At 44.1% G+C, this 26443-nt stretch overlaps 1 protein-coding gene across 3 annotated transcripts in view; it reads left to right on the forward strand.

Moving 5' to 3' along the window:
* Nucleotides 1-26443, forward strand: part of LOC143298529 (armadillo repeat-containing protein 3-like) — a 53442-nt gene that overhangs the window by 24104 nt on the left and 2895 nt on the right. For 2 of the 3 annotated variants that reach the window (XM_076611385.1, XM_076611386.1), the window contains exons 13-21: nt 2431-2607; nt 3534-3606; nt 5205-5341; nt 8248-8372; nt 12749-12887; nt 15404-15487; nt 19610-19705; nt 21555-21761; nt 23703-23865. In XM_076611385.1, the coding sequence (XP_076467500.1) occupies nt 2431-2607; nt 3534-3606; nt 5205-5341; nt 8248-8372; nt 12749-12887; nt 15404-15487; nt 19610-19705; nt 21555-21761; nt 23703-23865 (1201 nt within the window). The remainder of the gene's footprint in view (nt 1-2430; nt 2608-3533; nt 3607-5204; nt 5342-8247; nt 8373-12748; nt 12888-15403; nt 15488-19609; nt 19706-21554; nt 21762-23702; nt 23866-26443) is intronic. The other variant, XM_076611387.1, reaches the window with a different exon arrangement.

The following is a 26443-nucleotide window of genomic DNA, read 5'->3' on the forward strand; positions in this document are numbered from 1 at the left end:
CCATCTGTCAGTGAGTATAGCACCACATCCCCCCAACTGTCAGTGAGTAGAACACCACATTCCCCAACTGTCAGTGAGTGGAACACCACATCCCCCAACTGTCAGTGAGTGGAACACCACATCCCTCCAACTGTCAGTGAGTATAGCACCACATCCCCCCAACTGTCAGTGAGTAGAACACCACATCCCCCAACTGTCAGTGAGTATAGCACCACATCCCCCAACTGTCAGTGAGTGGAACACCACATCCCTCCAACTGTCAGTGAGTATAGCACCACATTCCCCCAACTGTCAGTGAGTATAGCACCACATCCCTCCAACTGTCAGTGAGTATAGCACCACATCACCCCAACTGTCAGTGAGTGGAACACCACATCCCTCCATCTGTCAGTGAGTATAGCACCACATCCCCCCAACTGTCAGTGAGTAGAACACCACATTCCCCAACTGTCAGTGAGTGGAACACCACATCCCCCAACTGTCAGTGAGTGGAACACCACATCCCTCCAACTGTCAGTGAGTATAGCACCACATCCCCCCAACTGTCAGTGAGTAGAACACCACATTCCCCAACTGTCAGTGAGTGGAACACCACATCCCTCCAACTGTCAGTGAGTATAGCACCACATCCCCCCAACTGTCAGTGAGTAGAACACCACATCCCTCCATCTGTCAGTGAGCATAGCACCACATTCCCCCAACTGTCAGTGAGTATAACACCACATTCCCCCAACTGTCAGTGAGTGGAACACCACATCCCCCCAACTGTCTGTGAGTGGAACACCACATTCCCCCAACTGTCAGTGAGTATAGCACCACATCCCCCAACTGTCAGTGAGTAGAACACCACATTCCCCCAACTGTCAGTGAGTATAGCACCACATCCCCCCAACTGTCAGTGAGTATAGCACCACATCCCCCCAACTGTCAGTGAGTATAGCACCACATCCCCCCAACTATCAGTGAGTGGAACACCACATCCCCCCAACTGTCAGTGAGTATAGCACCACATCCCCCAACTGTCAGTGAGTATAGCACCACATCCCCCAACTGTCAGTGAGTGGAACACCACATCCCTCCAACTGTCAGTGAGTATAGCACCACATCCCCCAACTGTCAGTGAGTAGAACACCACATTCCCCCAACTGTCAGTGAGTATAGCACCACATCCCCCCAACTGTCAGTGAGTGGAACACCACATCCCCCCAACTGTCAGTGAGTATAGCACCACATCCCCCCAACTGTCAGTGAGTGGAACACCACATCCCCCCAACTGTCAGTGAGTGGAACACCACATCCCCCCAACTGTCAGTGAGTATAGCACCACATCCCCCCAACTGTCAGTGAGTATAGCACCACATCCCCCCAACTGTCAGTGAGTATAGCACCACATCCCCCAACTGTCAGTGAGTATAGCACCACATCCCCCAACTGTCAGTGAGTATAGCACCACATCCCCCCAACTGTCAGTGAGTGGAACACCACATCCCCCCAACTGTCAGTTAGTAGAACACCACATCCCCCAACTGTCAGTGAGTGGAACACCACATCCCCCAACTGTCAGTGAGTATAGCACCACATCCCCCCAACTGTCAGTGAGTGGAACACCATGTACATGAACGAGGATCAGGCACGAGTGTCAAGTATACACATCTCTTGACCTGGGAGATCAGGACAATCTCCACCCCCACACATCTCTTGACCTGGGAGATCAGGACAATCTCCACCCCCACACATCTCTTGACCTGGGAGATCAGGACAATCTCCACCCTCACACATCTCTTGACCTGGGAGATCAGGACAATCTCCGCCCTTATCTCAGTAGGGTTCAAACCCAGGTCACCTTCTGATTGAAGTCCATTGCTTTAACCAGTGGGCTGTTGCACCTGGATGAAATGAAGTTTTATGGATGTTGTGAGAGAGACAGAGACAGAGAGTATGTGTTTCAGAGAAAGGAAAGAGAGAGAGAGTGAGTGTGTGTGTGTGTGTGTGTGTGTGTGTGTGTGTGTGTGCTCATGTGTATCCAGTTCTGTCTGTCTTGTGTGTATAGTTGTGTTTGGATGTGTGTGTGTGTATTTGTGTGTGTGTGTGTGTGTATTTGTGTGTGTGTGTGTGTGTGTGTGTGTGTGTATGCATATGTGTATGTGTGTTTATACATATGTGCATATTTGTGTATGTGTGTGTGTGTGTGTGTGTGTGTGTGTATGTGTGTGTGTGTGTGTGTGTGTGTGTCTTTGTTTATACAAGTGTGAGTGTGTGTTTGTGTGTGTCTTTGTTTATACATGTGTGTGTGTGTGTGTGGGGGTTTATATATATATGCGTATTTGTGTATGTGTGTGTGTATATTTGTGTGTGTGTGTCTGTGTCTGTATGTGTGTGTGTGTCTGTGTGTGTGTGTGTGTCTATAGTTGTTTTCACTCTGGCCTGCAGGGAAATCATCAACCTGAACGGCCTGGACTCGGTGGTGAGCGCCCTGCTGGATGAGTGTGATGAGGTTGTTGCCAACGCTGCCTGCATCCTGACCAACATGGCACAGGACGAGTCGCTCCGAGCAGAGGCTCAGAAATCCTCGGTCATCACCGCCTTCATCGGGCCCTTGAGCAATCCGTCAGTGTTGAGGAGATGTTCGCTGGATGGAGGTTTAGGGGTGGGGGAGGGGGTGGGGTGGGGGGGGAGTGTGTTTTGCATGTGTGAGTGTGGAAGGGGTGAGGGGAGGTATGGGCGATGTATGGTGGGTGTGGGGAGTGGGGGTTGTTTTTCGGTTCAGCTGTCTTTTGACTGTGAGTAACATTTGATGGATAATGATGATGATGATGATGATGGCGTGTGTGTGTGTGCATGTGTGTGTGTGTGAGAGAGAGAGAGAGAGAGAGAGAGAGAGAGAGGACGTGTACAAGTGAAAGAGAGATAGAGTGTGTGTGTGAGAGAGAGAGAGAAAGAGGGAGAGAGTATGCTATGAGTGAAAGCGTGATATTGAGTATGGGTATGTCTGTGCCAGTTTGAGTGTGAGTGTATGTGTGCTCATGTGAGTTCTGTTGTTTGTATGGTTGTGTATGTGTGTGCGAAGTTGTGTTTGAATCTGTTGTTGTTGTTTATGTACATGCATGTGTGTATGTAGGGGGTTAGGGGTTGTGCATTTGTGAATGCATCCATTACAAATGTGTCATTGCGTGTGTGTGGGTGGGGGAGGGGGGACGGGGGGCATACGTGTGTGTGTCAGTGTGTGTACGCTTAGTGTTACAGCATTAATTAATCCAAGTGATGTTTTTTTCCACTAACTGTTTCACTATGTCAATGACTTTTCCAGACTTTTTCATTTCAGAGTTGTTGAACAATGTTGATGTTGTCAGTGTACAACAGAACTATTTCTCTGTGGAATCAGTTCTTCATGGTGTATATTTAGACAAGATTGTTTAAACAAAAAATCATATATATGTGTGTAATTAGTATAAAAGTAATTAGTATAAATAAATGAGTAAAAAGATTGTATGAAACGCCGTGTAGTGATGTGTGCCAACTAAACTGTGTTGCAGGAACACTAACGTGCAGAGCAAGGCGGCTTTGGCTGTCTCTGGATTTGCTTGTGATGCTGACGCCAGAACTGTTGTCAGTGTCATTTCTCCCCCTTCTGTGTTTTTTGTTGAAGTTGTGTGTGTGTGTGTGTGTGTGTGTGTGTGTGTGTGTGTGTGTGTGTGTGTGTGTGTATGTGTGTGTGTGTGTGTGTGTTTGTGTGTGTGTGTGTATGTGTGTGTGTATATGTGTGTGTGTATGTGTGTGTGTGTGTGTGTGTGTGTGTGTGTGTGTGTATATAAATGTATATATATTTATTTATTTATTCATTCTTATAAATTTGCAGTGTATGAGTGATGATAATAATGATGTTGACGATGATAACAATGATATCAGCTACTAACCACAGCACAACAATTCCAAAGTTTATTCTGACAGTGTGTCTTGTATTGTATTGTATTGTATTGTATTGTATTGCATTGCATTGCATTATAGTGTACTATACTGTACTGTACTGTACTGTAGCATACTGAATTACCTTACGTCACAGCAGGTTCCTCTGCATGAACTTTGTGCCCCCCTGTCTACTGGGAGAGCGTGTCGCCCCCCCCCACCTCCCCCTTACCCTCCACACCCCTCCAACACAGTGCAGCACCACTGTACCCACGTTTCTTGTTGTACGTCTGTCTTCTTCTTCGTTCGTTGGCTGCAACTCCCACGTTCACTCATATGTACATGAGTGGGCTTTTACGTGTATGACCATCTTTATCATGCCATTTAGGCAGCCATACTCTGTTTTCGGGGTGAGGGGTGTGTGCATGCTGGGTATGTTCTTGTTTCCATAACCCACCTGACGCCGACATGGATTACAGGATCTTGAATGAGCGTATTTGATCTTCTGCTCGCTTATACACACAAAGGGGGTTCAGGCACTAAGCAGGTCTGCACATATGTTGACCTGGGAGATCGGAAAAATCTCCACCCTTTACTCACCAGGTGCCGTTACCGAGATTTGAATCCGGGACCCTCAGATTGAAAGTCCAACGCTTTAACCACTTGGCTATTGCGCCCGTCATATGTCTCAGTTTCAGTTTCAGTTTCAGTAGCTCAAGGAGGCATCACTGCGTTCGGTCAAATCCATATACGCTACACCACATCTGCCAAGCAGATGCCTGACCAGCAGCGTAACCTAACGCACTTAGTCAGGCCTTGAGAAAAAAGAAAAAAGAAAAATAGGTTGAATAAATAATAGATAAATACATAAAAAAAATTAACTGCTACCACTACTAATATGTATAAGGCTCAAAAACGTGATGAAGTCAACTATAAGCGTACATAAATAAAAAAAGAAAAAAAAAGAAAAAAAAAAGATAATTATAATATAAAAAAGTAATAATAATAATAATAATAATAATAATAATAATAAATAAATAAATAAGACAACAATGATGATAAATAAGCAAATAAATGCAAAACATGGAGACACACATTCACACATACACCCACATATGCATAACAGATATGCACCAAACATGCAGTTTCACAGATATGAAAGCACAGTCAAATACACATAAACGTACATGAGCCCCAACACACACACACACACACACCCCCCCCCCACATATATATATATGTCTGTGTGTTTCAGTTTCATATGTCTGTGTGTTTCAGTTTCATATGTCTGTGTGTTTCAGTTCCGGGAAGAGGGAGGCCTGAAGCCACTGGTGGCGCTGCTGCATTCTGGGAACGATGAGGTGCGCAGGAACGCTGCCTGGGCGGTGACTGTGGCGGCTGTGGACGAGCCCACGGCCACAGAGATCTGCAAGCTGGGGTCAGTGAGTGTGAGGGGGGGAGATGACAGGGGGAGGAGAAAGGGGGATACTTGGTTCCATTGAAGGTCAAGGCCAGCACCTTACAACAGCTCCCAGATTGGGATTGGGGCAGGTTTTTCTCTTAACTTTTGTTGGTTTTTTTTATTTTGTCTTTTCTTTCTTTTTTTTAAAAAAAGGAAAAAATTGTGTCCTGTTTTTAAGCGTATAGTTTGATACGGGTTGAGAAGGATGATTTTCAACGCCGTGTAAAACTTGTTGCAGTTACATAATGTTGAACTTGTTGCTTGTGCATTTTCGGATGGATGGGTTGTTAAATCCAATGGGAAGTTTGCGAAAAGACATAGTTAACACTACACAGACAGAGTACTGCCAGTTAGCTCCCCTGACTCTCCCCACAGATGAAACACTACACAAAGTACTGCCAGTTAGCTCCCCTGACAAAGTGCTGCCAGTTAGCTCCCCTGACTCTCCCCACAGATGAAACACTACACAAAGTACTGCCAGTTAGCTCCCCTGACAAAGTACTGCCAGTTAGCTCCCCTGACTCTTCCCACAGATGAAGCACTACACAAAGTACTGCCAGTTAGCTCCCCTGACTTCCCACAGATGAAACACTACACAAAGTACTGCCAGTTAGCTCCCCTGACTTCCCACAGACGAAACACTACACAAAGTACTGCCAGTTAGCTCCCCTGACAAAGTACTGCCAGTTAGCTCCCCTGACTCTTCCCACAGATGAAGCACTACACAAAGTACTGCCAGTTAGCTCCCCTGACTTCCCACAGATGAAACACTACACAAAGTACTGCCAGTTAGCTCCCCTGACTCTCCCCACAGATGAAACACTACACAAAGTACTGCCAGTTAGCTCCCCTGACTCTCCCCACAGATGAAACACTACACAAAGTACTGCCAGTTAGCTCCCCTGACTCTTCCCACAGATGAAGCACTACACAAAGTACTGCCAGTTAGCTCCCCTGACTTCCCACAGATGAAACACTACACAAAGTACTGCCAGTTAGCTCCCCTGACTCTCCCCATTTGTATGAGTAAAAGATAAAATTGCCAAAAAACAAATATTAGAATTTACGAACTAAAAACTTTCAAACTGATCAGTAAAATACCGAATTAGATGGGGACAAAATGAAAACTTCCTCCCCCTTTATGTTGTAGTACAACGAGAAGATGAAATTATCCATATTTTTTGTTCAAAATTTGCACACACTGATGACTTGTAAATGAATCCAGGAAATCACAGAGTTAGAGACAGATGCTTGTAATGATAAATCAGCCATATCTACCAAACTGTTGAAGACAGCTGCATAAAAAAGGCAGATGTCATACTTAAAATATACTTTGAAAGAAAAATAGAAGTAAATTTTCATAAGCGTTTTCTCCTTTGTTAAATAGACGAGGTTTTCTGTTTTGTTTTTGGTTGCTGTTTTTTTTGGTTTTTTTACCATGAACACTCTGAAAAGTATCAATCTTTATATGATGCTGCTTACACACATTGAGAGAGAGAGAGAGTGAGAGAGTACTGTTACTTTCAGTGAGACAAAAGCACATAGCTTCAAACTTATTGCTGCCTTGCATTTCTCATCAGCCTGGATACAGGTAAACATGATAATTAGAGGCCACAGGGAACTAAAACCAGGATATTCCTCAAAGACCGCAGGCTTCCAGTTCATTCCTGTTACTTACCCTTTTATTTATTTATTTATTTATTTATTCATGTCTTTATTGTTCTCTTGTTCCTGTTTTCCAACACTGACAGGTGGTGTTGATGAAGGACGTTGGTGTACCATACTTTACGGACTGCAGTGTTTCAGATTAAAAGGCGAATCCTCCAGATTTAAGAAAGATTCTGATTTCAACTGTACACAAGGTGCAGCTTACACATTCTAACCATACATTAGGTGCACCACGTCATTAGGAGCATTTGTTGAAAAAAATGCCTTATTGTCTGTAGAATATGGTTCTCTGCACTTATCCATAGGTTAAATGTACCGTAATTCAAGGCACTTTAGTTAAAGTTGAGGGGAAAAAAACAGTGCCTAAAAGTCAATCAAAATTGTGCAGTATGCTTGTGTTGTTGTAGTGGTCTGGAAGTGCTACATAAAACAGTGTACTGTGCTTGCAGTGGTCTGAAAGTGCTGCATAAAACAGTGTACTGTGGTTGCAGTGGTCTGAAAGTGCTGCATAAAACAGTGTACTGTGCTTGCAGTGGTCTGAAAGTCCTGCATAAAACAGTGTACTGTGCTTGCAGTGGTCTGAAAGTGCTGCATAAAACAGTGTACTATGTGCTGGTTGTTACAGTGGTCTAGAAGTGCTGCATAAAACAGTGTACTATGTGCTGGTTGTTACAGTGGTCTGGAAGTGCTGCATAAAACAGTGTACTATGTGCTGGTTGTTACAGTGGTCTGGAAGTGCTGCATAAAACAGTGTACTGTGTGCTGGTTGTTACAGTGGTCTGGAAGTGCTGCATAAAACAGTGTACTGTGTGCTGGTTGTTACAGTGGTCTGGAAGTGCTGCATGAAATAGTGTACTGTGCTTGCAGTGGTCTGGAAGTGCTGCAAGAAATAGTGGAAGTGCCGAATGAAATAATGCATTGTGCTCTGTTTGTTGCAGTGGTCTGGAAGTGCTGCATGAAATAGTGTACTGTGCTTGCAGTGGTCTGGAAGGGCTGCATGAAATAGTGGAAGTGCCGAATGAAATAATGCATTGTGTGCTGTTTGTTGCAGTGGTCTGGAAGTGCTGCATGAAATAGTGGAAGTGCCGAATGAAATAATGCATTGTGTGCTGTTTGTTGCAGTGGTCTGGAAGTGCTGCATGAAATAGTGGAAGTGCTGCATGAAATAGTGGAAGTGCTGAATGAAATAATGCATTGTGCGCTGTTTGTTGCAGTGGTCTGGAAGTGCTGCAGCAGATCCAGATGTCCAGCACCCGTCAGAGTCCATACATTGAGGCCGCCATGGAGAGACTGCTGGACAGCAACCTGTCGGCTAAATACGCTTTGACCGGTCACCTCAGTGAGTGGTTTGATTCTGTGTGTGTGTGTGTGTGTGTGTGTGTGTGTGGAGGGGGGGGGGTGATTGGGGAGAAACTTTGACTCTTTCCAAGAACTGAGGGGGATGTTGAGCCCTGAACTGGCCCTTTCTGCAGTCAGCTGGGCTCTGAGCAACATGGTTTGATCAGGAAGGAGGGGACACAGAGTGGGGATGGGGGATGGAGAGGTAGGAGATGAGATTCGGATTCGGATGATTTATTCATATAGGCCATTGCCCCTCATGAAGGGGTGCAGTATACAACATTATTAAACATGCAAGTGCACAAGGCGAAACAGTCATCAAAGGAATTATGATATCATTATTGATCTTAACTTAAACGCTTTATATATGTAAATGGACAAATTCTTTACAATGCTTTCTTTATTAGATGCCATCAAAAGACTTAGCCGAAACTGATTTGGAAACTTAAAATACTTTCATGGAACATACTGTTCTCTTAATTTACTTAAAGCAGGACAACATAAAATAAAGTGTAACTCATCTTCAACACCACTTCTACACAGAGGGCAATTCAACTCATCCACAGTATGCTTTCTGTACCGATAATAATGTTGAGCAATTTCTGAAATACCTAATCTAAATCTTGCCATTATGAATTTTAAATGTTTGTCTAAGCTAATTTGCAAGTACGTTTTCACTTCATGAGTAGTACAAAATGTTCTGTACATTTCAAACCGGTCGCTGTCTCTGTCTTCCTTATGGTAGGAGATGAGAGAGATACAGAGAGAGAATGAATGATTCAGACTGTGCGTAAGTGTGCTCTTCATTTCATTCAGTGTCATTCTGTGAACGTGATTTAGACAAGGAAGGGGGGGGGGGAGGGAGGGAGGGCAGCAGGTCTGGAGGGAAAGGGAAGGTGGGGGCTGTTCCAGGTAAGGAGGTGGGGGGGTGGGGAGTGAAAACAGCATTATTTTGTTCACTCTCTTGTTAACTCGCATAGATCTGCATGCCACTGTTTTTTTTGTGCCATCTTTTTGACAATCATATTCCTCTTTTTGGGGGTCGTGTTACGTGCTGCTGGGATTTGAACCTAGGACTCTCAGATTGAAAGATCAGTGCTCTGTCTGCTCGTCTGTCATGCCTGTCAAGGAGCAACGCAGGGAGGCTTTTCGGGTTATGCCGTCAGCTTTAGGAGTTGTCCTGTTAGCTTTAGGAGTTGTCCTGTCAGCCAGCTTTTGGAGTTGTCCTGTCAGCCAGCTTTAGGAGTTGTGGTGTCAGCTTTATGAGCTATCCTGTAGCTTTAGGAGTTGTCCTGTCAGCTGTTGGAGTCAGCTTTAGGAGTTGTCCTGTCAGCTTTAGGAGTTGTCCTGTCAGCTTTTGGAGTCAGCTTTAGGAGTTGTCCTGTAAGCTGTTGGAGTTGTCCTGTAAGTTGTTGGAGTTGTCCGGTCAGCTTTTTGAGTCAGCTTTAGGAGTTGTCCTGTCAGCTTTTGGAGTCAGCTGTTGGAGTTGTCCTGTCAGCTTTAGGAGTTGTCCTGTCAGCTGTTGGAGTCAGCTTTAGGAGTTGTCCTGTCAGCTGTTGGAGTTGTCCTGGCAGCTTTTGAAGTGTCAGCTGTTGTTGTCCTGTCAGCTTCAGGAGTTGTCCTGTCAGCTTTTGAAGTGTCAGCTGTTGGAGTTGTCCTGTCAGCTTTAGGAGTTGACCTGTCAGCTTTGGGAGTTGTTCTGTCAGTTTTTGGAGTCAACTTTAGGAGTTGTCCTGTCAGCTGTTGGAGATGTCCTGTCAGCTGTTGGAGTTGTCCTGGCAGCTTTTGGAGTCGGCTTTAGGAGTTGTCCTGTCAGCTGTTGGAGTTGTCCTGTCAGCTTTTGGAGTCGGCTTTAGGAGTTGTCCTGTCAGCTGTTGGAGTTGTCCTGTCAGCTTTTGGAGTCGGCTTTAGGAGTTGTCCTGTCAGCTGTTGGAGTTGTCGTGTCAGCTGTTGGAGTTGTCCTGTCAGCTTTTGGAGTCAGCTTTAGGAGTTGTCCTGTCAGCTGTTTGAGTTGTCCTGTCAGCTTTAGTTGTCCTGTCAGCTTTAGTTGTCCTGTCAGCTGTTGGAGTTGTCGTGTCAGCTGTTGGAGTTGTCCTGTCAGCTTTTGGAGTCAGCTTTAGGAGTTGTCCTGTCAGCTGTTTGAGTTGTCCTGTCAGCTTTAGGAGTTGTCCTGTTGACACGCTTTGAGAGTGGACAGGACAGTGAGAGGCTGACGAGCTGTGTGGTGCTGTGAACTGTACTGTGTGGTGTTGTGAGCTGTGTGGTGCTGTGAGCTGTGTGGTGCTGTGAGCTGTGTGGTGCTGTGAACTGTGTGGTGTTGTGAACTGTGTGGTGCTGTGAACTGTGTGGTGCTGTGTGGTGCTGTGAACTGTGTGGTGCTGTGAACTGTGTGGTGTTGTGAGCTGTGTGGTGCTGTGAGCTGTGCTGTGAACTGTGTGGTGCTGTGAACTGTGCTGTGAACTGTGTGGTGTTGTGAGCTGTGTGGTGCTGTGAACTGTGTGGTGTTGTGAGCTGTGTGGTGTGAACTGTGTGGTGCTGTGAACTGTGCTGTGAACTGTGTCGTGTTGTGAGCTGTGCTGTTAACTGTGTGGTGTTGTGAACTGTGTGGTGCTGTGAACTGTGTGGTGCTGTGAACTGTGTGGTGCTGTGAACTGTGTGGTGCTGTGAACTGTGCTGTGAACTGTGTGGTGCTGTGAACTGTGTGGTGCTGTGAACTGTGCTTTGAACTGTGTGGTGCTGTTAACTGTGTGGTGCTGTGAACTGTGTGGTGCTGTGAACTGTGCTTTGAACTGTGTGGTGCTGTTAACTGTGCTGTGAACTGTGTGGTGCTGTGAACTGTGTGGTGCTGTGAACTGTGCTGTGAGCTGTGTGGTGCTGTGAGCTGTGTGGTGCTGTGAGCTGTGTGGTGAGCTGTGTGGTGCTGTGAGCTGTGTGGTGCTGTGAGCTGTGTGGTGCTGTGAACTGTGCTCTGAACTGTGTGGTGCTGTGAACTGTGTGGTGCTGTGAGCTACCACTGTGTGGTGCTGTGAGCTGTGTGGTGCTGTGAACTGTGTGGTGCTGTGAACTGTGCTGTGAACTGTGTGGTGCTGTGAACTGTGCTGTGAACTGTGAGGTGCTGTGAGCTGTGTGGTGCTGTGAACTGTGCTGTGAACTGTGTGGTGCTGTGAACTGTGTGGTGCTGTGAACTGTGCTGTGAGGTGTGTGGTGCTGTGAACTGTGCTGTGAACTGTGTGGTGCTGTGAACTGTGTGGTGCTGTGAACTGTGAACTGTGTGGTGCTGTGAACTGTGTGGTGCTGTGAACTGTGTGGTGTTGTGAGCTGTGTGGTGCTGTGAGCTGTGTGGTGTGAACTGTGTGGTGTTGTGGACTGTGTGGTGCTGTGAACTGTGCTGTGGACTGTGTGGTGCTGTGAACTGTGCTGTGAGCTGTGTGGTGTTGTGAGCTGTGTGGTGCTGTGAGCTGTGTGGTGTGAACTGTGTGGTGTTGTGGACTGTGTGGTGCTGTGAACTGTGCTGTGGACTGTGTGGTGCTGTGAACTGTGCTGTGAGCTGTGTGGTGTTGTGAGCTGTGTGGTGCTGTGAGCTGTGTGGTGTTGTGAGCTGTGTGGTGTGAACTGTGTGGTGCTGTGAACTGTGCTGTGAACTGTGTCGTGTTGTGAGCTGTGCTGTTAACTGTGTGGTGTTGTGAACTGTGTGGTGCTGTGAACTGTGCTGTGAACTGTGTGGTGCTGTGAACTGTGTGGTGCTGTGAACTGTGCTGTGAACTGTGTGGTGCTGTGAACTGTGTGGTGCTGTGAACTGTGTGGTGCTGTGAACTGTGCTGTGAACTGTGTGGTGCTGTGAACTGTGTGGTGCTGTGAACTGTGTGGTGCTGTGAACTGTGCTGTGAACTGTGTGGTGCTGTTAACTGTGCTGTGAACTGTGTGGTGCTGTGAACTGTGTGGTGCTGTGAACTGTGCTGTGAGCTGTGTGGTGCTGTGAGCTGTGTGGTGCTGTGAACTGTGTGGTGCTGTGAACTGTGTGGTGCTGTGAACTGTGCTGTGAACTGTGTGGTGCTGTGAACTGTGTGGTGCTGTGAGCTACCACTGTGTGGTGCTGTGAGCTGTGTGGTGCTGTGAACTGTGTGGTGCTGTGAACTGTGCTGTGAACTGTGTGGTGCTGTGAACTGTGCTGTGAACTGTGAGGTGCTGTGATCTGTGTGGTGCTGTGAACTGTGTGAACTGTGTGGTGCTGTGAACTGTGTGGTGCTGTGTACTGTGCTGTGAACTGTGTGGTGCTGTGAACTGTGTGAACTGTGTGGTGCTGTGATCTGTGTGGTGCTGTGAACTGTGTGAACTGTGTGGTGCTGTGAACTGTGTGGTGCTGTGAACTGTGTGCAGCCGAGCAGAACCTGATGGAGGACGGTTTCTATGACCCCGGACAGCTGAGGCCAGGGTCCACGTTCCGCACACTGGAGGATTACCTGCAGGAGCCCCTCAACGACAAGAGACCCATCTTCTATGTCAGTGCAAAACAGAGGTAAGTGGTCTGGGGGTGAGTGGGTATGTGTGTGTGTGTGTGTGTGTGTGTGTGAGGGAGGAGGGGTGTAGTGTGTGTGTGTGTCATGTTTGTGTGGATATGTGTATGTACATATATGTTTGTGTATGTATGTACATGCGTTTTGAAGGGGTTGTGTGTGTATAATGTGTGCAGTGTGTGTATAATGTGTGCAGTGTGTGTATAATGTGTGCAGTGTGTGTATATGGAAGGGGGCTTGTATGTGTGAAGTCTGTGTATAGTGTTTCTGTGTATGTGTGTGTGTACGTGTGAAGTGTGTGTGTAGTGTTTCTGTGTATGTATGCGTGAAGTGTATAAAGTAAACTAACATGTCACAATGCAGTGCACTGCAAAACTAAAAGCATCATCTCCAAAAGTTGTGTCTTTTTATTTTTATTTTTTTATTTTTTATTTTTGGTGTGTGTGTATTGCTGTTTCATCTTAAAAAACGACGAAAGAACACTGTTAGGATTGAATACTTGGCACTCTGTCATTATACATGATGTCTATTGTCTGTATGATTTGAATTTGTTTTCTAATACATTGTGCATTAAATGGCATTTAATCATCATGCATGATATATGTTGTCACTACAATATAAATCCGTTTTTGTAATACAGCATGCATTAAATGGCACTATATCATCGTACATGTCTGTCGTCTCTATGATTTAAATTGGTTTTCTGTAACAGTATGCATTAACTATTTAACAGTCTCAGTGACATTTATTCACATCATTAAATGTTGAGTGACCAAACAGAGAAACAAAAAGCTGCATTATAAGATTATGATTTTTTTTTTTTAATGAAAAGCAGAAGAAAAGTGTATGTTGACTAGCCTCCCACTGTCCGCGGTGTTTCTTTTTTATGCATGAGATCTTCTTAATCACTAGGTTTTGTTTCTGCTGCTTGTTTGATGTGTGACATGTACTGTGCACAGTTTGGCTGAGCGTCACACTCTTTATCATTTTTAAAATCATTTTATCTTATCTTTGGTTTTCATTGATAACATATACATAAAACATATATTAATGGTAAGGGAAATGAAAGGCCCTGCAAACAAGAGCACAGAGACATATAGAATAGTCACATAGATACAGTCATTTGAAAAGATTATAGATTATATATGAATGCAATAATCTATCTGCGGACGTACAAAAAAGGTACATCCTTATAACTTTACATATATTTGGAGATGCAGACAGACAGACATATATGTGATACATAATACATACATGAATACATTCACCGACATGTGATGTTTGCATGCATATACGTTTGCATGTGATAAGCATTTGAAATGTGAACATATGCTGATGCTCCAGCATCAACATTTCTAGCGTTCTGTTGAGCGTCATGCTTTTATGTAGGAGGTGCCAGGTTTCCAGCAGCAATCAGGGCTGGAGACTCCATGTTGGCATGGTGCTGTGCCCTTGGGAATGGCGCTTTACTCCGATGTTCCTCACTCCACCGCGCTGCGGAGGGCTACCTGACTTTGGTTCAGGAGGGTTACAAGTGAAGAAGGAGAGGGATTGGGCCTCGCCTACTCTGCTGAACAACTAGACACAGTGGATAGTGGATATGAATTTACTGCCCCGTTGGTGGTCAAAGGCTGTGAGACTTTCCACCATTTATGGCCAGTGCACTGAGCTTAGTGCATGCTTAGCTGTCGTCCCTCCCAGGTCCTGAAAAGTATTTGTCTTCCTGACTCGATAAACCGTTATTCTAAAATTTGACAGAAAAAGGAGAGATAAACAAACAAAAAGGAAGCAGACTTTGCTATTCATGTTTGGCAGTGTACCATTCAGAAGGTATCTGTGGAATGATGTCGTGATGTTTTGACTCAAGGTGAAGTCAATTCAATGTCGAAGTATTTGTTTGTCAGCGTACTGAAAAGTTTTTATTTTATTTTTTCCCCTTCCAGTTTTCATGAATAGTAGATAATAATTCTATGGCAAAAGCACCCGAACTGCAAACAACGCCAGTAACAGTAATACTGAATTCAAATATTGATCATGCGACAACAACAGACATCAACAGGAGCATCAGTACACATGCATGTACTCTCTCTCTCACACACACACACACAAACATGCACACACACACACACACACACACACACACACACACACCACACACACACACACACACACACACACACACATACATACACACACACACACACAAACACACGTGTGCACATGCACGCACACAATCAAAAATAAACAAATGAATAAAGAGACTTGTTTCCTTGTTCTAAAAGTCCCTATATAAAAACTCATGCAAACATTCGAATGATCCATAAAAAAGACGATTTTATAGTGCTTGTTTTTTTTTTCTTTACATAGCAAGGATTGCTTCATGAAATAGTGTTTTGAGACTGTTTGGTTCTAACAGAAAGGTACCCAGAGTGCAGACAAAATTTTGGTCATCCAGAATCATGTTATCAGTACTGGCCTGCAGAAATGAAATGATACCATGTCATTGTTTGGCTTGAAGGGAGGAGGCTAAGCCTGAGGATTCGTCACTATATTCAACGGCAGATTCATCATCATCATCAACAAAGGGCATTTTGAAGAAAAGGTGTGCTCCGTTTCGAAGCAAAAGGAGTATTCTCAGCGCACGGCGCATCGGATAAACTCCGTTCTAGTTCCAGATGTTACTCCCGTGTATTCCTCCTCTCCCTCATTACTTTCCGTTAACCACTTTCCATGCTGTCTTTTTGGCTTTCCGTTCCCACCTCATTTTGTTCACCAAGTATTTTGCTTTTGTTTGTATTCTTTTTTTTTATCCATAGGAATGTTGTTGTTGTTTGTTTTTTGCATGTTTTTTTTACCTTTCACTGCCATCTTCCAGTGTTGTACATCACTATCCATGGCTCTTATCATGTATAGCTGCGTTGTATATTTTTAGCTGTAAAATTCACCAACGTTCACCAACTGCTTTGGTACACTTGTATACATATATATCTGTGTGTCTGTATAGCGTTTTGCATTGCCATTGATATGTGTCTTGGAGGTTGTAGGATTGATCCCCATCATAGCTGTAATAACATGATGGGAATTTTCAAACTTGATGGTCTCTTGCCCAAAGTGGACTGGACTTTTGGCTCAGATGGGAAGACTGTTAAGAGACGTGTCTTGTGGGGGTGTTGCTCAGATTTTGTGGCCAAAATGAGTGCATGTTTGTGTGTGTGTGTGTGTGTGTGTGTGTGTGTGTGTTTGAGTATGTATGTGTGTGCTTGTATGTGTTATGTGGATGTGAGTGGAGGCATATGTGTATATGTATGTATTGTGTGTGGTGTGTTTGTGTGTATGTGTGTGTGCGTGTATGCGTGTGTGTGTCTGTTTGTGATGTATGTGTGTGTGAGTGTGGGTGTGGGTGTTTGTGTAGGTGTGTGTAAGCAAGTATGTGTTTATGTCTGCACACACAAAGAGGCAGAATTCATGAATCTGCAGTTCAGACAAAATATTTAATTCAGCTTTTACATGTTTGCTTTTTTTCTTTTAAGTATTTGTACTCCACACACCTTTCACTGCACTGCACAAGTCTGAAGAAAATAATTTTCATTTATTTAACCTCCTTTACATTTTGATTTTTCAATGTGTACCATGTTTCACAGACTACACCAGTACCTGTTATTCAGTCTGTACTAAAACTCAGCGCATTAAAACAGCACAAGTATTTGGTTGCCTCCCTAATCCTGCTTTGCTTTTTTTCACCCACAAAATCATATCTGCAAAATTTATCATCTTTGTGAATGCTCCTCCTAATCCATTGTACCGGTAAATTTCCTTTTCCAGTTTTCTGCTTTTCGTTAAGTGCATTTCATTCTTTACCTTGAACTCAGCACATTCTGTGATGATTACCAAGTGGAAGATGAGCCAGTTTGTGAATGTATGTATGCATGCGGAGTTAACTGGTGTTGTTGTGTTTCATTGTTTTTTTTGGTTTAGCTCACATGAACATTCTTGTTGTCATTATATTTATCTGTTGTTTTATTTGCCATAGTAGCATGGTTTTGTTGTCGAATATAGTAAGTATGTGATTTAGAGTGTGAATGTTCATTGATTTTTCTTTTCTGATTGTATCCAATGACTTGGAGATTTATTAGTTAGAATGGTGTCACAATACATCAGAGTTTTCTGTTTTTTTAATGCTGTAAATAGACCATGATATGTAGTAATCATATCTGTATTGATACTATTCATTATGTGGTTATGTGTAACATGTCAGAAATTCCTATTCCTGTTCATATTGTCTGATTTATTTTGACAGATTTGTATTCATCCAGATTCTGTTTATGATCATTGGTACACACCCAGTTATATCATAAAACAGAAATTTTATATCATTTCCGTTTGGTGATGGTTTAGTTAAACTCTTTGTCATTCGGATTAGCCTATGACTGCTAATCATGAGTTATATTGTGCAGGATAGATATCTGTGTTAAGTGTGAAGATGTGTCTCATTTATTTATTCATTCTTTCTCAATGATTATTATATGCTTGGGATATTTATGATTGTGTACAATGTATGATTTGTAACAGGATGGCCTATTTGCATAACAATTATGAGATGGATTATAATTACATCCATCCAAAATCATTAAGTGTGTAAAAAAAACAAACAAAAAAACAACAACAAAAAAACAAAAAACCCATAAGATTTAAGAAAGAAAGAAACTGCCCTGTTCCTATTCACAAAACTGTAAGAGCAGCATACATGTTAGCAGTGTTGAGTTGTGAATTATCATTGTGTGTGCATGGTGTGAAGGTATGTATGTGATTGTGCAACACAGTATGGTCTGGTTTTGACTCTGAGCAAACACAGAAACAACAATGAATTGGGAATAACTTCTTTCATATAATGTTGAATGATTTATTTGTGATTTTAGCTTCACAAGTTTTTGATGTTTGTCTTTGGACCTTCAGCGAACATGATGAGACAGGATGTTATCGTTCTCTGCATCAACAGTTCGTCTTGAACTCGTTCATGGAACGACTGTTTTCTTGAATTCATTCTGATTTCTGTCCATGACAGTTGTCTTGAATTCATTCTGATTTCTCTCCAGGACAGTTGTCTTGAATTCATTCTGATTTCTCTCCATGACAGTTGTCTTGAATTCATTCTGATTTCTGTCCATGACAGTTGTCTTGAATTCATTCTGATTTCTGTCCATGACAGTTGTCTTGAATTCATTCTGATTTCTCTCCATGACAGTTGTCTTGAATTCATTCTGATTTCTCTCCAGGACAGTTGTCTTGAATTCATTCTGATTTCTCTCCATGACAGTTGTCATGAATTCATTCTGATTTCTCTCCAGGACAGTTGTCATGAATTCATTCTGATTTCTCTCCAGGACAGTTGTCTTGCATTCATTCTGATTTCTCTCCAGGACAGTTGTCTTGAATTCATTCTGATTTCTGTCCATGACAGTTGTCTTGCATTCATTCTGATTTCTCTCCATGACAGTTGTCTTGAATTCATTCTGATTTCTCTCCATGACAGTTGTCTTGAATTCATTCTGATTTCTCTCCATGACAGTTGTCTTGAATTCATTCTGATTTCTCTCCATGACAGTTGTCTTGCATTCATTCTGATTTCTCTCCATGACAGTTGTCATGAATTCATTCTGATTTCTCTCCAGGACAGTTGTCTTGCATTCATTCTGATTTCTCTCCAGGACAGTTGTCTTGAATTCATTCTGATTTCTGTCCATGACAGTTGTCTTGCATTCATTCTGATTTCTCTCCAGGACAGTTGTCTTGAATTCATTCTGATTTCTCTCCATGACAGTTGTCTTGATTTCATTCTGATTTCTGTCCATGACAGTTGTCTTGAATTCATTCTGATTTCTCTCCATGACAGTTGTCTTGAATTCATTCTCATCCAGTCTCATTGTGGCTATTGCTGTGAATTCTTTTTTTTTTGCAATGGTAGCTGTCTTTCGTTCATGCAGTCTGAGAAACAGGACTGAATTAGTTTGTGTTTTTTGTTGCTCTTGTTGTTTTGAAATGAAATGCAATTCTGTAGTTATTGTGCTTGAAAATATACTGATAGTTGGGTTTTTTTTTTAAGGCTGTTATCATAAATGGTAATATTAGAGAATGTTATTTTTTGTTAAACATACACACACACACATGCATGCATGCATGCATGGTTTACACACACACACATACAAACACACACATATAAACATGACACACACACATACAAACATACACACACACATACAAACACACACACACACACACACATACAAACACACACACACTAGGCTGTGAATATGAATAACTTTGTTTTGTCTTGTTTTATTGTATTTACAGTATCTCTAGACTTTATTCTGGTCTCTGCATGTGTGGTGTGTGCACACAAATGTGTGTATGCGTGTGTGTGCATGCATATGTGTGTGTGTGTATGGGTATTTGTGTGTGCCCATGCACACCCTCCCCCTCTCCCACCCTCCCCCCCCTTCCACCCACCTGTGCTTCATGATGGTGAGTACGCTCATTGAATTATCTTGAAGCTACATTTTCATAGTCTGCAATTAGTTACCTGAAAGTGTGGAAGTGGTTAGACCTGACCTGTCTGTCTGTTTTTCTCTTCATGCTGGATGGATTGACTGTCTGTAAAACTATGATGTTGGGTCAGTTGATCATCAGGGTGGTTTATCAGTGCTGTGATTCCTGTGTTGTGTCGCAGCAACATGCATCAATCAACAGAGACCAACGAAAACCAACCCCGCCCAGACTCTAAATCACGCAAGAAATCTAAAGTGCAGAAAACTGATTCAAAGAGGTTTGTTTTTGATAAGTGTGTGTGTGTGTGTGTGTGTGTGTGTGTGTGTGTGTGTGTGCGCATGAGTTTGTGTGTATGTGTGTGTGTGCGTGCGTTTGTGTGTGTGTGTGTGTGTGTGTGTGTGTGTGTGTGCACATGTGTTTGTGTTTTTTGTATGTGTAATGTGTGTGTTGTAATAAGTCTTGTACAGCTGTGAAATATTACAATAAGACATGATCCATATAACTCTTAAAGAGTAAGTGTGGGTGGGGGAGAGAGAGAGAGAGAGATAAAGAAGTTTGTTTTATTTAATTTCTCATAATCAGATACAGCGTACTAAAGTGTTGTGTGTTTTGAAGCAGAACCAAACGTCAGCAGCAGTTATCTAGTAAAGACTAACTGCAACATCAAAAACAGTGTACAGTTGTTGTTGTTGTTGTTTTTGCAGAACTGTCAGGATCAGAGCTTTTTCTTCATTCCTTCTCTGTCTATTTGTATTTGTATTGTATTTCTTTTTATCACAACAGATTTCTCTGTGTGAAATTCGGGCTGCTCTCCCCAGGGAGAGCGCGTCGCTACACTACAGCGCCACCCATTTTTTTTTTTTTTTTTTTTTTTTTTTTTTTTTTTGTATTTTTTCCTGCGTGCAGTTTTATTTGTTTGTCCTATCGAAGTGGATTTTTCTTCAGAATTTTGCCAGGAACAACCCTTTTGTTGCCGTGGGTTCTTTTACGTGCGCTAAGTGCATGCTGCACACGGGACCTCAGTTTATCGTCTCATCCGAATGACTAACGCCCAGACCACCACTCAAGGTCTAGTGGAGGGGGAGAAAATATCGGCGGCTGAGCCGTGATTCGAACCAGCGCGCTCAGATTCTCTCGCTTCCTAGGCGGACGTGTTACCTCTAGGCCATCACTCCACTGGAGTCCTTGCACTAACAAGTGAAGCTGGCTTTGGAGAAAGAAAGGGGCAGTCAGTGTGTGTAGAGTCAGTGACGAGAGCATTCAATCCAAAAGGGAGACGAGACAGATTCACTGACGGAGCCTTTGCCTTTTATCTCTGGAAGGGGCTCTTTTTGTGGAGTTGTGTGCATTTGTGAAGATTTGACCTTTTTTTTTTTTCGTGATGCCTGGTGCATTGGTGTTTATTATTATTATTATTATTATTATTATTTTAATAATATCTTTATTTTCAGTTCTCTAATTTTGACAGTGATGAATGTGGTGTGCTCTGTTTTGCTGTGGTTTGCAGGTGTGTGATTTGGGACTGTGATGGTGCCTGTGTTGATTTACATACTTTCATGTCACTTAGTCTTACATATGTATATTTTAGCCATTGTCATATGAGACTGTGTTGACATTGTAGTCATTTTTACATCAGTTAGTCTTGAATTTGTATATTTTATTGTAAAGCATGGTGAGCCCAATCTGAGATGGGGGTACTGCGCTATATAAACCTGCATTTCTTCTTCTTCTTCTGCGTTCACTCGTATGCACACGGGTGGGCTTTTACGTGTATGACCGTTTTTACCCCGACATGTAGGCAGCCATACTCGGTTTTCGGGGGTGTGCATGCTGGGTATGTTCTTGTTTCCATAACCCACCGAACGCTGACATGGATTACAGGATCTTTGCGTATTTGATCTTCTGCTTGCATATACACACGAAGGGGGTTCAGGCACTCGCAAGTCTGCACATATGTTGACCTGGGAGATCGTAAAAATCTCCACCCTTTACCCACCAGGCGCCGTCACCGTGATTCGAACCCAGGACCCTCAGATTGATAGTCCAACGCTTTAACCACTCGGCTATTGCGCCCGTCATTTATGATGATGATGATTACTATTATCATTTGTGCCCATTTCATGCAGCAAATCCAGGGCACAGCGGGGGAAGGAGGACAAGCAGAAGACGAAGGAGGAGGAGGAGGCGGAGCAGAGGGAGAAGGAGGGAGAGGGGGAGCGGAAGGAGGTGCCCAAGCCCCCGAGCGACCCTGACCTTGCGGCCTACCTGGACGAAGCCACGGACAGGATCCTGTCGCTGCCCTCCTCCAGAGAGCAGATTGTGGCCTTGGCTCAGTGCGTGCTTTCTTTCCTGTCGGACTGTTTGTTTGTTTGTTTGTTCCGGTTTATATGTCTCTCATCTTCCTCTTGTTCTTGTTCTTCTTCTTCTTCTCCTCCTTCTCCTTCTTCTTCTTCTTGTCCTCCTTCTTCTCCTTCTTCTTCTTCTCCTTCTTCTTCTTCTCCTTCTTCTTCTTCTTCTTCTTCTTCTCCTTCTTATTCTGCTTCTCCCTCTTCTTCTCCCTTAACTCTATGAAGGAATGTCACACATAAGAAATGTTCACCAGATGAATGTGTATATTCATGAATATAGTGTTGATGTTGCAGCCATGAATTGTAGATTGAAAAAGGCAGCAGAGAAAGGGCACAAGGATTAGGTTTCTTGGAGTCTTTCATTTGTTTTGTATGTGTTTCTTCTTTCTTTCCTTCTTTCTTTCTTTCTTTCATTCATTCTTTCTGTTCACCTTTGTTATTTTGCACTTGAGGGAAGCTTTTTGAGTAGTTGTAGTGCTTTCATTAAACATATGGGGTTTATTTGTGAAAGTGATACGAGATAAAAACAAAAACAAACAAAAATGCAGGCAGACTAAAAGAAAGAGAAAATGGAAAGAAGAGAAAGAAAGTAAGATGGTACAGCCACGTGACAAGACCCGACAGCCACGTGACCAGACCCGACAGCCACGTGACAAGACCCGACAGCCACGTGACAAGACCCGACGTGACAAGACCCGACAGGCACGTGACAAGACCCGACGTGACAAGACCCGACGTGACAGGACCCGACAGGCACGTGACAAGACCCGACAGCCACGTGACAAGACCCGACAGCCACGTGACAGGACCCGACGTGACAAGACCCGACAGGCACGTGACAAGACCCGACAGCCACGTGACAGGACCCGACAGCCACGTGACAGGACCCGACAGGCACGTGACAGGACCCGACAGGCACGTGACAAGACCCGACGTGACAAGACCCGACGTGACAAGACCCGACAGCCACGTGACAAGACCCGACAGGCACGTGACAAGACCCGACAGGCACGTGACAAGACCCGACAGCCACGTGACAGGACCCGACAGGCTCTCCAAGGCCATCCTTCAGGGATCAGTGCAGGGGAAAGGAGACGAGGCAGACAGGGAAAGACAGGAAGACAACATCAATGTGTGGCCAGAGCTAGAGAGGAGCTTTTGCCGAAACTCAAGCCCAGTCCCTCAACAGCCAGAGATGGAGAATTTTGGTGATGCGTTCAGCAGTGCAGCACCCCCACCCTTACCCCCAACCCCACCCACTGAGATCGTATTTATAGGTCAGTGACCCCACCACCTTGACCAAACCAGCTTTTAGGACCAGTGACAGTGATGTTCACATTAGTACAGTGACTTTTGTGTGGGTTCATTTATGCAAGACTGTGTATGCAGACTAGACTTCTTCTTCATTTGTGGGCTGCAACTCCCACGTTCAGTCGTATGTACACGAGTGGGCTTTTACGTGCATGACCGTTTTTCACCCTGCCATGTAGGCAGCCATACCCCATTTTGGGGTGTGCATGCTGGGTATGTTCTTGTTTCCATAACCCACCGAACGCTGATATGGATTACAGGATCTTTAACGTGCGTATTTGATCTTCTGCTTGCATATACACACGAAGGGGGTTCAGGCGCTAGCAGGTCTGCATATCTGTTGACCTGGGAGATCGGAAAAATCTCCACCCTTTACCCATCAGGCGTCGTTACCAAGATTCGAACCGGGGACCATTAGATTGCAAGTTCAACACACGTTTTAACCATTCGCTTATTGTGCCCATCGCAGACAAGACAAAACTTCTGTTTTATGATGCCATTTTCTTCTCCATCTCCAGGTTGGAGTCCAACGTTTTAACCACTCGGCTATTGTGGCTGTGACAGACTAGACAAACCCCTTGTGTTTTATGATGCCATTTTCTCCCCCTTCTCCAGGTTTGTGGCAGAGAAGATGGGTGGTGCGATCGAGCGAGGCCAGCTGGCATACTTTTGCTGGGAGCTGCCCCTCAGCCAGCTGCGGTTCGAGAGCAAGATGAACGTGGTCCCCATCGGCATGGTCAAGATGGGAATCCACACACACCGGGCACTGCTCTTCAAGGTGTGTGTGTGTGTGTGTGTGTGGGGGGGGGGGGGGGGGCGTCGAAGGGGTGTTGGTAGTACATTGTTGTAGGGAATGTATCCTGTTGTGGTTGTTGTGGTGTGTTTGATATGATGAGCATGTTTGTGTGTGTGTGTGTGTGTGTGTGTGTGTGTGTATCTCAGCTTCTGTGTGTGCTTGTATGCATTTGGAAATGCTTAATCTGGGCATGAAATCATTATTTTGTAGTAATCCTCCATACTCCAATAAAAGTTAAAGGATCATTAAAACTTGAAACTTGTGTGCATGTGTGTGTGTGTGTGTGTGTGTGTGTGTGTGTGTGTGTGTGTGTGCATTTTACTTATAAAGACGATTTATTTGATGGATGTTCTAATATGCTGGATGTTTTTATTTGTTTACATTGTTGTGCAATACGTTATCGTCTTAACATGTGCATGTTTGTGTGTGTGTGTGTGTGTGTGTGTGTGTGTGTGTGTGTTTTACATTTATATACAATCTATTTGTTGGATTTAAATTTTTTTTTATTTAGCATTGTTGTACACTTCCTTGTCTGTACACGTATGTGTGTGGGGTGAGGGTGAGAATTAAATATTTATATTTTATTTGCTGGATGTTTTCTATCGGTATACATTGTTGTACAATACTTTATTGTCTTGTGTGCGCATGTGTGGGGATGTGGGGTTGTTTTAGTCAGCTACGGAGAGTTTTTATCTGACTTGTTTTAGTGTATTGTATGGTACATATGTTCATTTTTATGTTGGTGTCTACAACGAGCCTGTGATTGCACACGTTAATTTCCATGCGGATTAATAGTGTTTTTGAATTGAGTTGAATTGAATTAATCATGGTGTGTTGTCGTTGCTGTAGTTTTGTTGTAATCAGCATCATCCCCACAACGTTATGAATGAATGAAGAATGATACGGATACTTTCATAGCGCCTATCCTTGGTCGGAGACCATGCCCTGAGTGCTTTACAAACACGGGGTCATTTGCACAACAGGCTGCCTACCTGGGTAGAACCGACTCACGGCTGCCACTGGGCGTTTCCTGTGTCGTTCAGTCAGGTTTCAGGCACACACACATAAACATTCAGACACACATGCAACATTTTACTTGTATGACCGTTTTGTTTATTTACCCCACAATACAGGCAGCCATACTCCGTTTTGGCGGATTTGCATGTTGGGTATGTTCTTGTTTTCATAACCCACCATATGTTGACCATGGATTATAGGATCTTTAACGTGCATATTTGATCTGCGTGCATGTACACACGAAGGGGGTTCAGGCGCAAGCAGTTATGCACACAAGTTGACGTAGGAGATCAGAACAAAATTCCATCTTTTACCCACCAGATGCCGTTACCGAGATTCGAACCTGGGACCCTCAGGTTGAAAGTGCAACACTTTAACCATTCGGCTATTGCGCCCGTGGTGCATGGCTACAGCATGTTCATCATCGTTACAGAATGTTGTCCTCTGTTTCACAGGCACTGGCTGACCGGCTGTCGGTGCATGGCTACAACATGTTCATCATCGTTACAGAATGTTGTCCTCTGTTTCACAGGCACTGGCTGACCGGCTGTCGGTGCATGGCTACAACATGTTCATCATCGTTACAGAATGTTGTCCTCTGTTTCACAGGCACTGGCTGACCGGCTGTCGGTGCATGGCTACAACATGTTCATCATCGTTACAGAATGTTGTCCTTTGTTTTACAGGCACTGGCTGACCGGCTGTCGGTGCATGGCTACAACATGTTCATCATCGTTACAGAATGTTGTCCTCTGTTTCACAGGCACTGGCTGACCGGCTGTCGGTGCATGGCTACAACATGTTCATCATCGTTACAGAATGTTGTCCTCTGTTTCACAGGCACTGGCTGACCGGCTGTCGGTGCATGGCTACAACATGTTCATCATCGTTACAGAATGTTGTCCTCTGTTTCACAGGCACTGGCTGACCGGCTGTCGGTGCATGGCTACAACATGTTCATCATCGTTACAGAATGTTGTCCTTTGTTTTACAGGCACTGGCTGACCGGCTGTCGGTGCATGGCTACAACATGTTCATCATCGTTACAGAATGTTGTCCTCTGTTTCACAGGCACTGGCTGACCGGCTGTCGGTGCATGGCTACAACATGTTCATCATCGTTACAGAATGTTGTCCTCTGTTTCACAGGCACTGGCTGACCGGCTGTCGGTGCATGGCTACAACATGTTCATCATCGTTACAGAATGTTGTCCTTTGTTTTACAGGCACTGGCTGACCGGCTGTCGGTGCATGGCTACAACATGTTCATCATCGTTACAGAATGTTGTCCTCTGTTTCACAGGCACTGGCTGACCGGCTGTCGGTGCATGGCTACAACATGTTCATCATCGTTACAGAATGTTATCCTCTGTTTTACAGGCACTGGCTGACCGGCTGTCGGTGCATGGCTACAACATGTTCATCATCGTTACAGAATGTTGTCCTCTGTTTCACAGGCACTGGCTGACCGGCTGTCGGTGCATGGCTACAACATGTTCATCATCGTTACAGAATGTTATCCTCTGTTTTACAGGCACTGGCTG

Source organism: Babylonia areolata, chromosome 24, assembly GCF_041734735.1.
Source record: "Babylonia areolata isolate BAREFJ2019XMU chromosome 24, ASM4173473v1, whole genome shotgun sequence".
Classification (NCBI taxonomy): domain Eukaryota; kingdom Metazoa; phylum Mollusca; class Gastropoda; order Neogastropoda; family Buccinidae; genus Babylonia; species Babylonia areolata.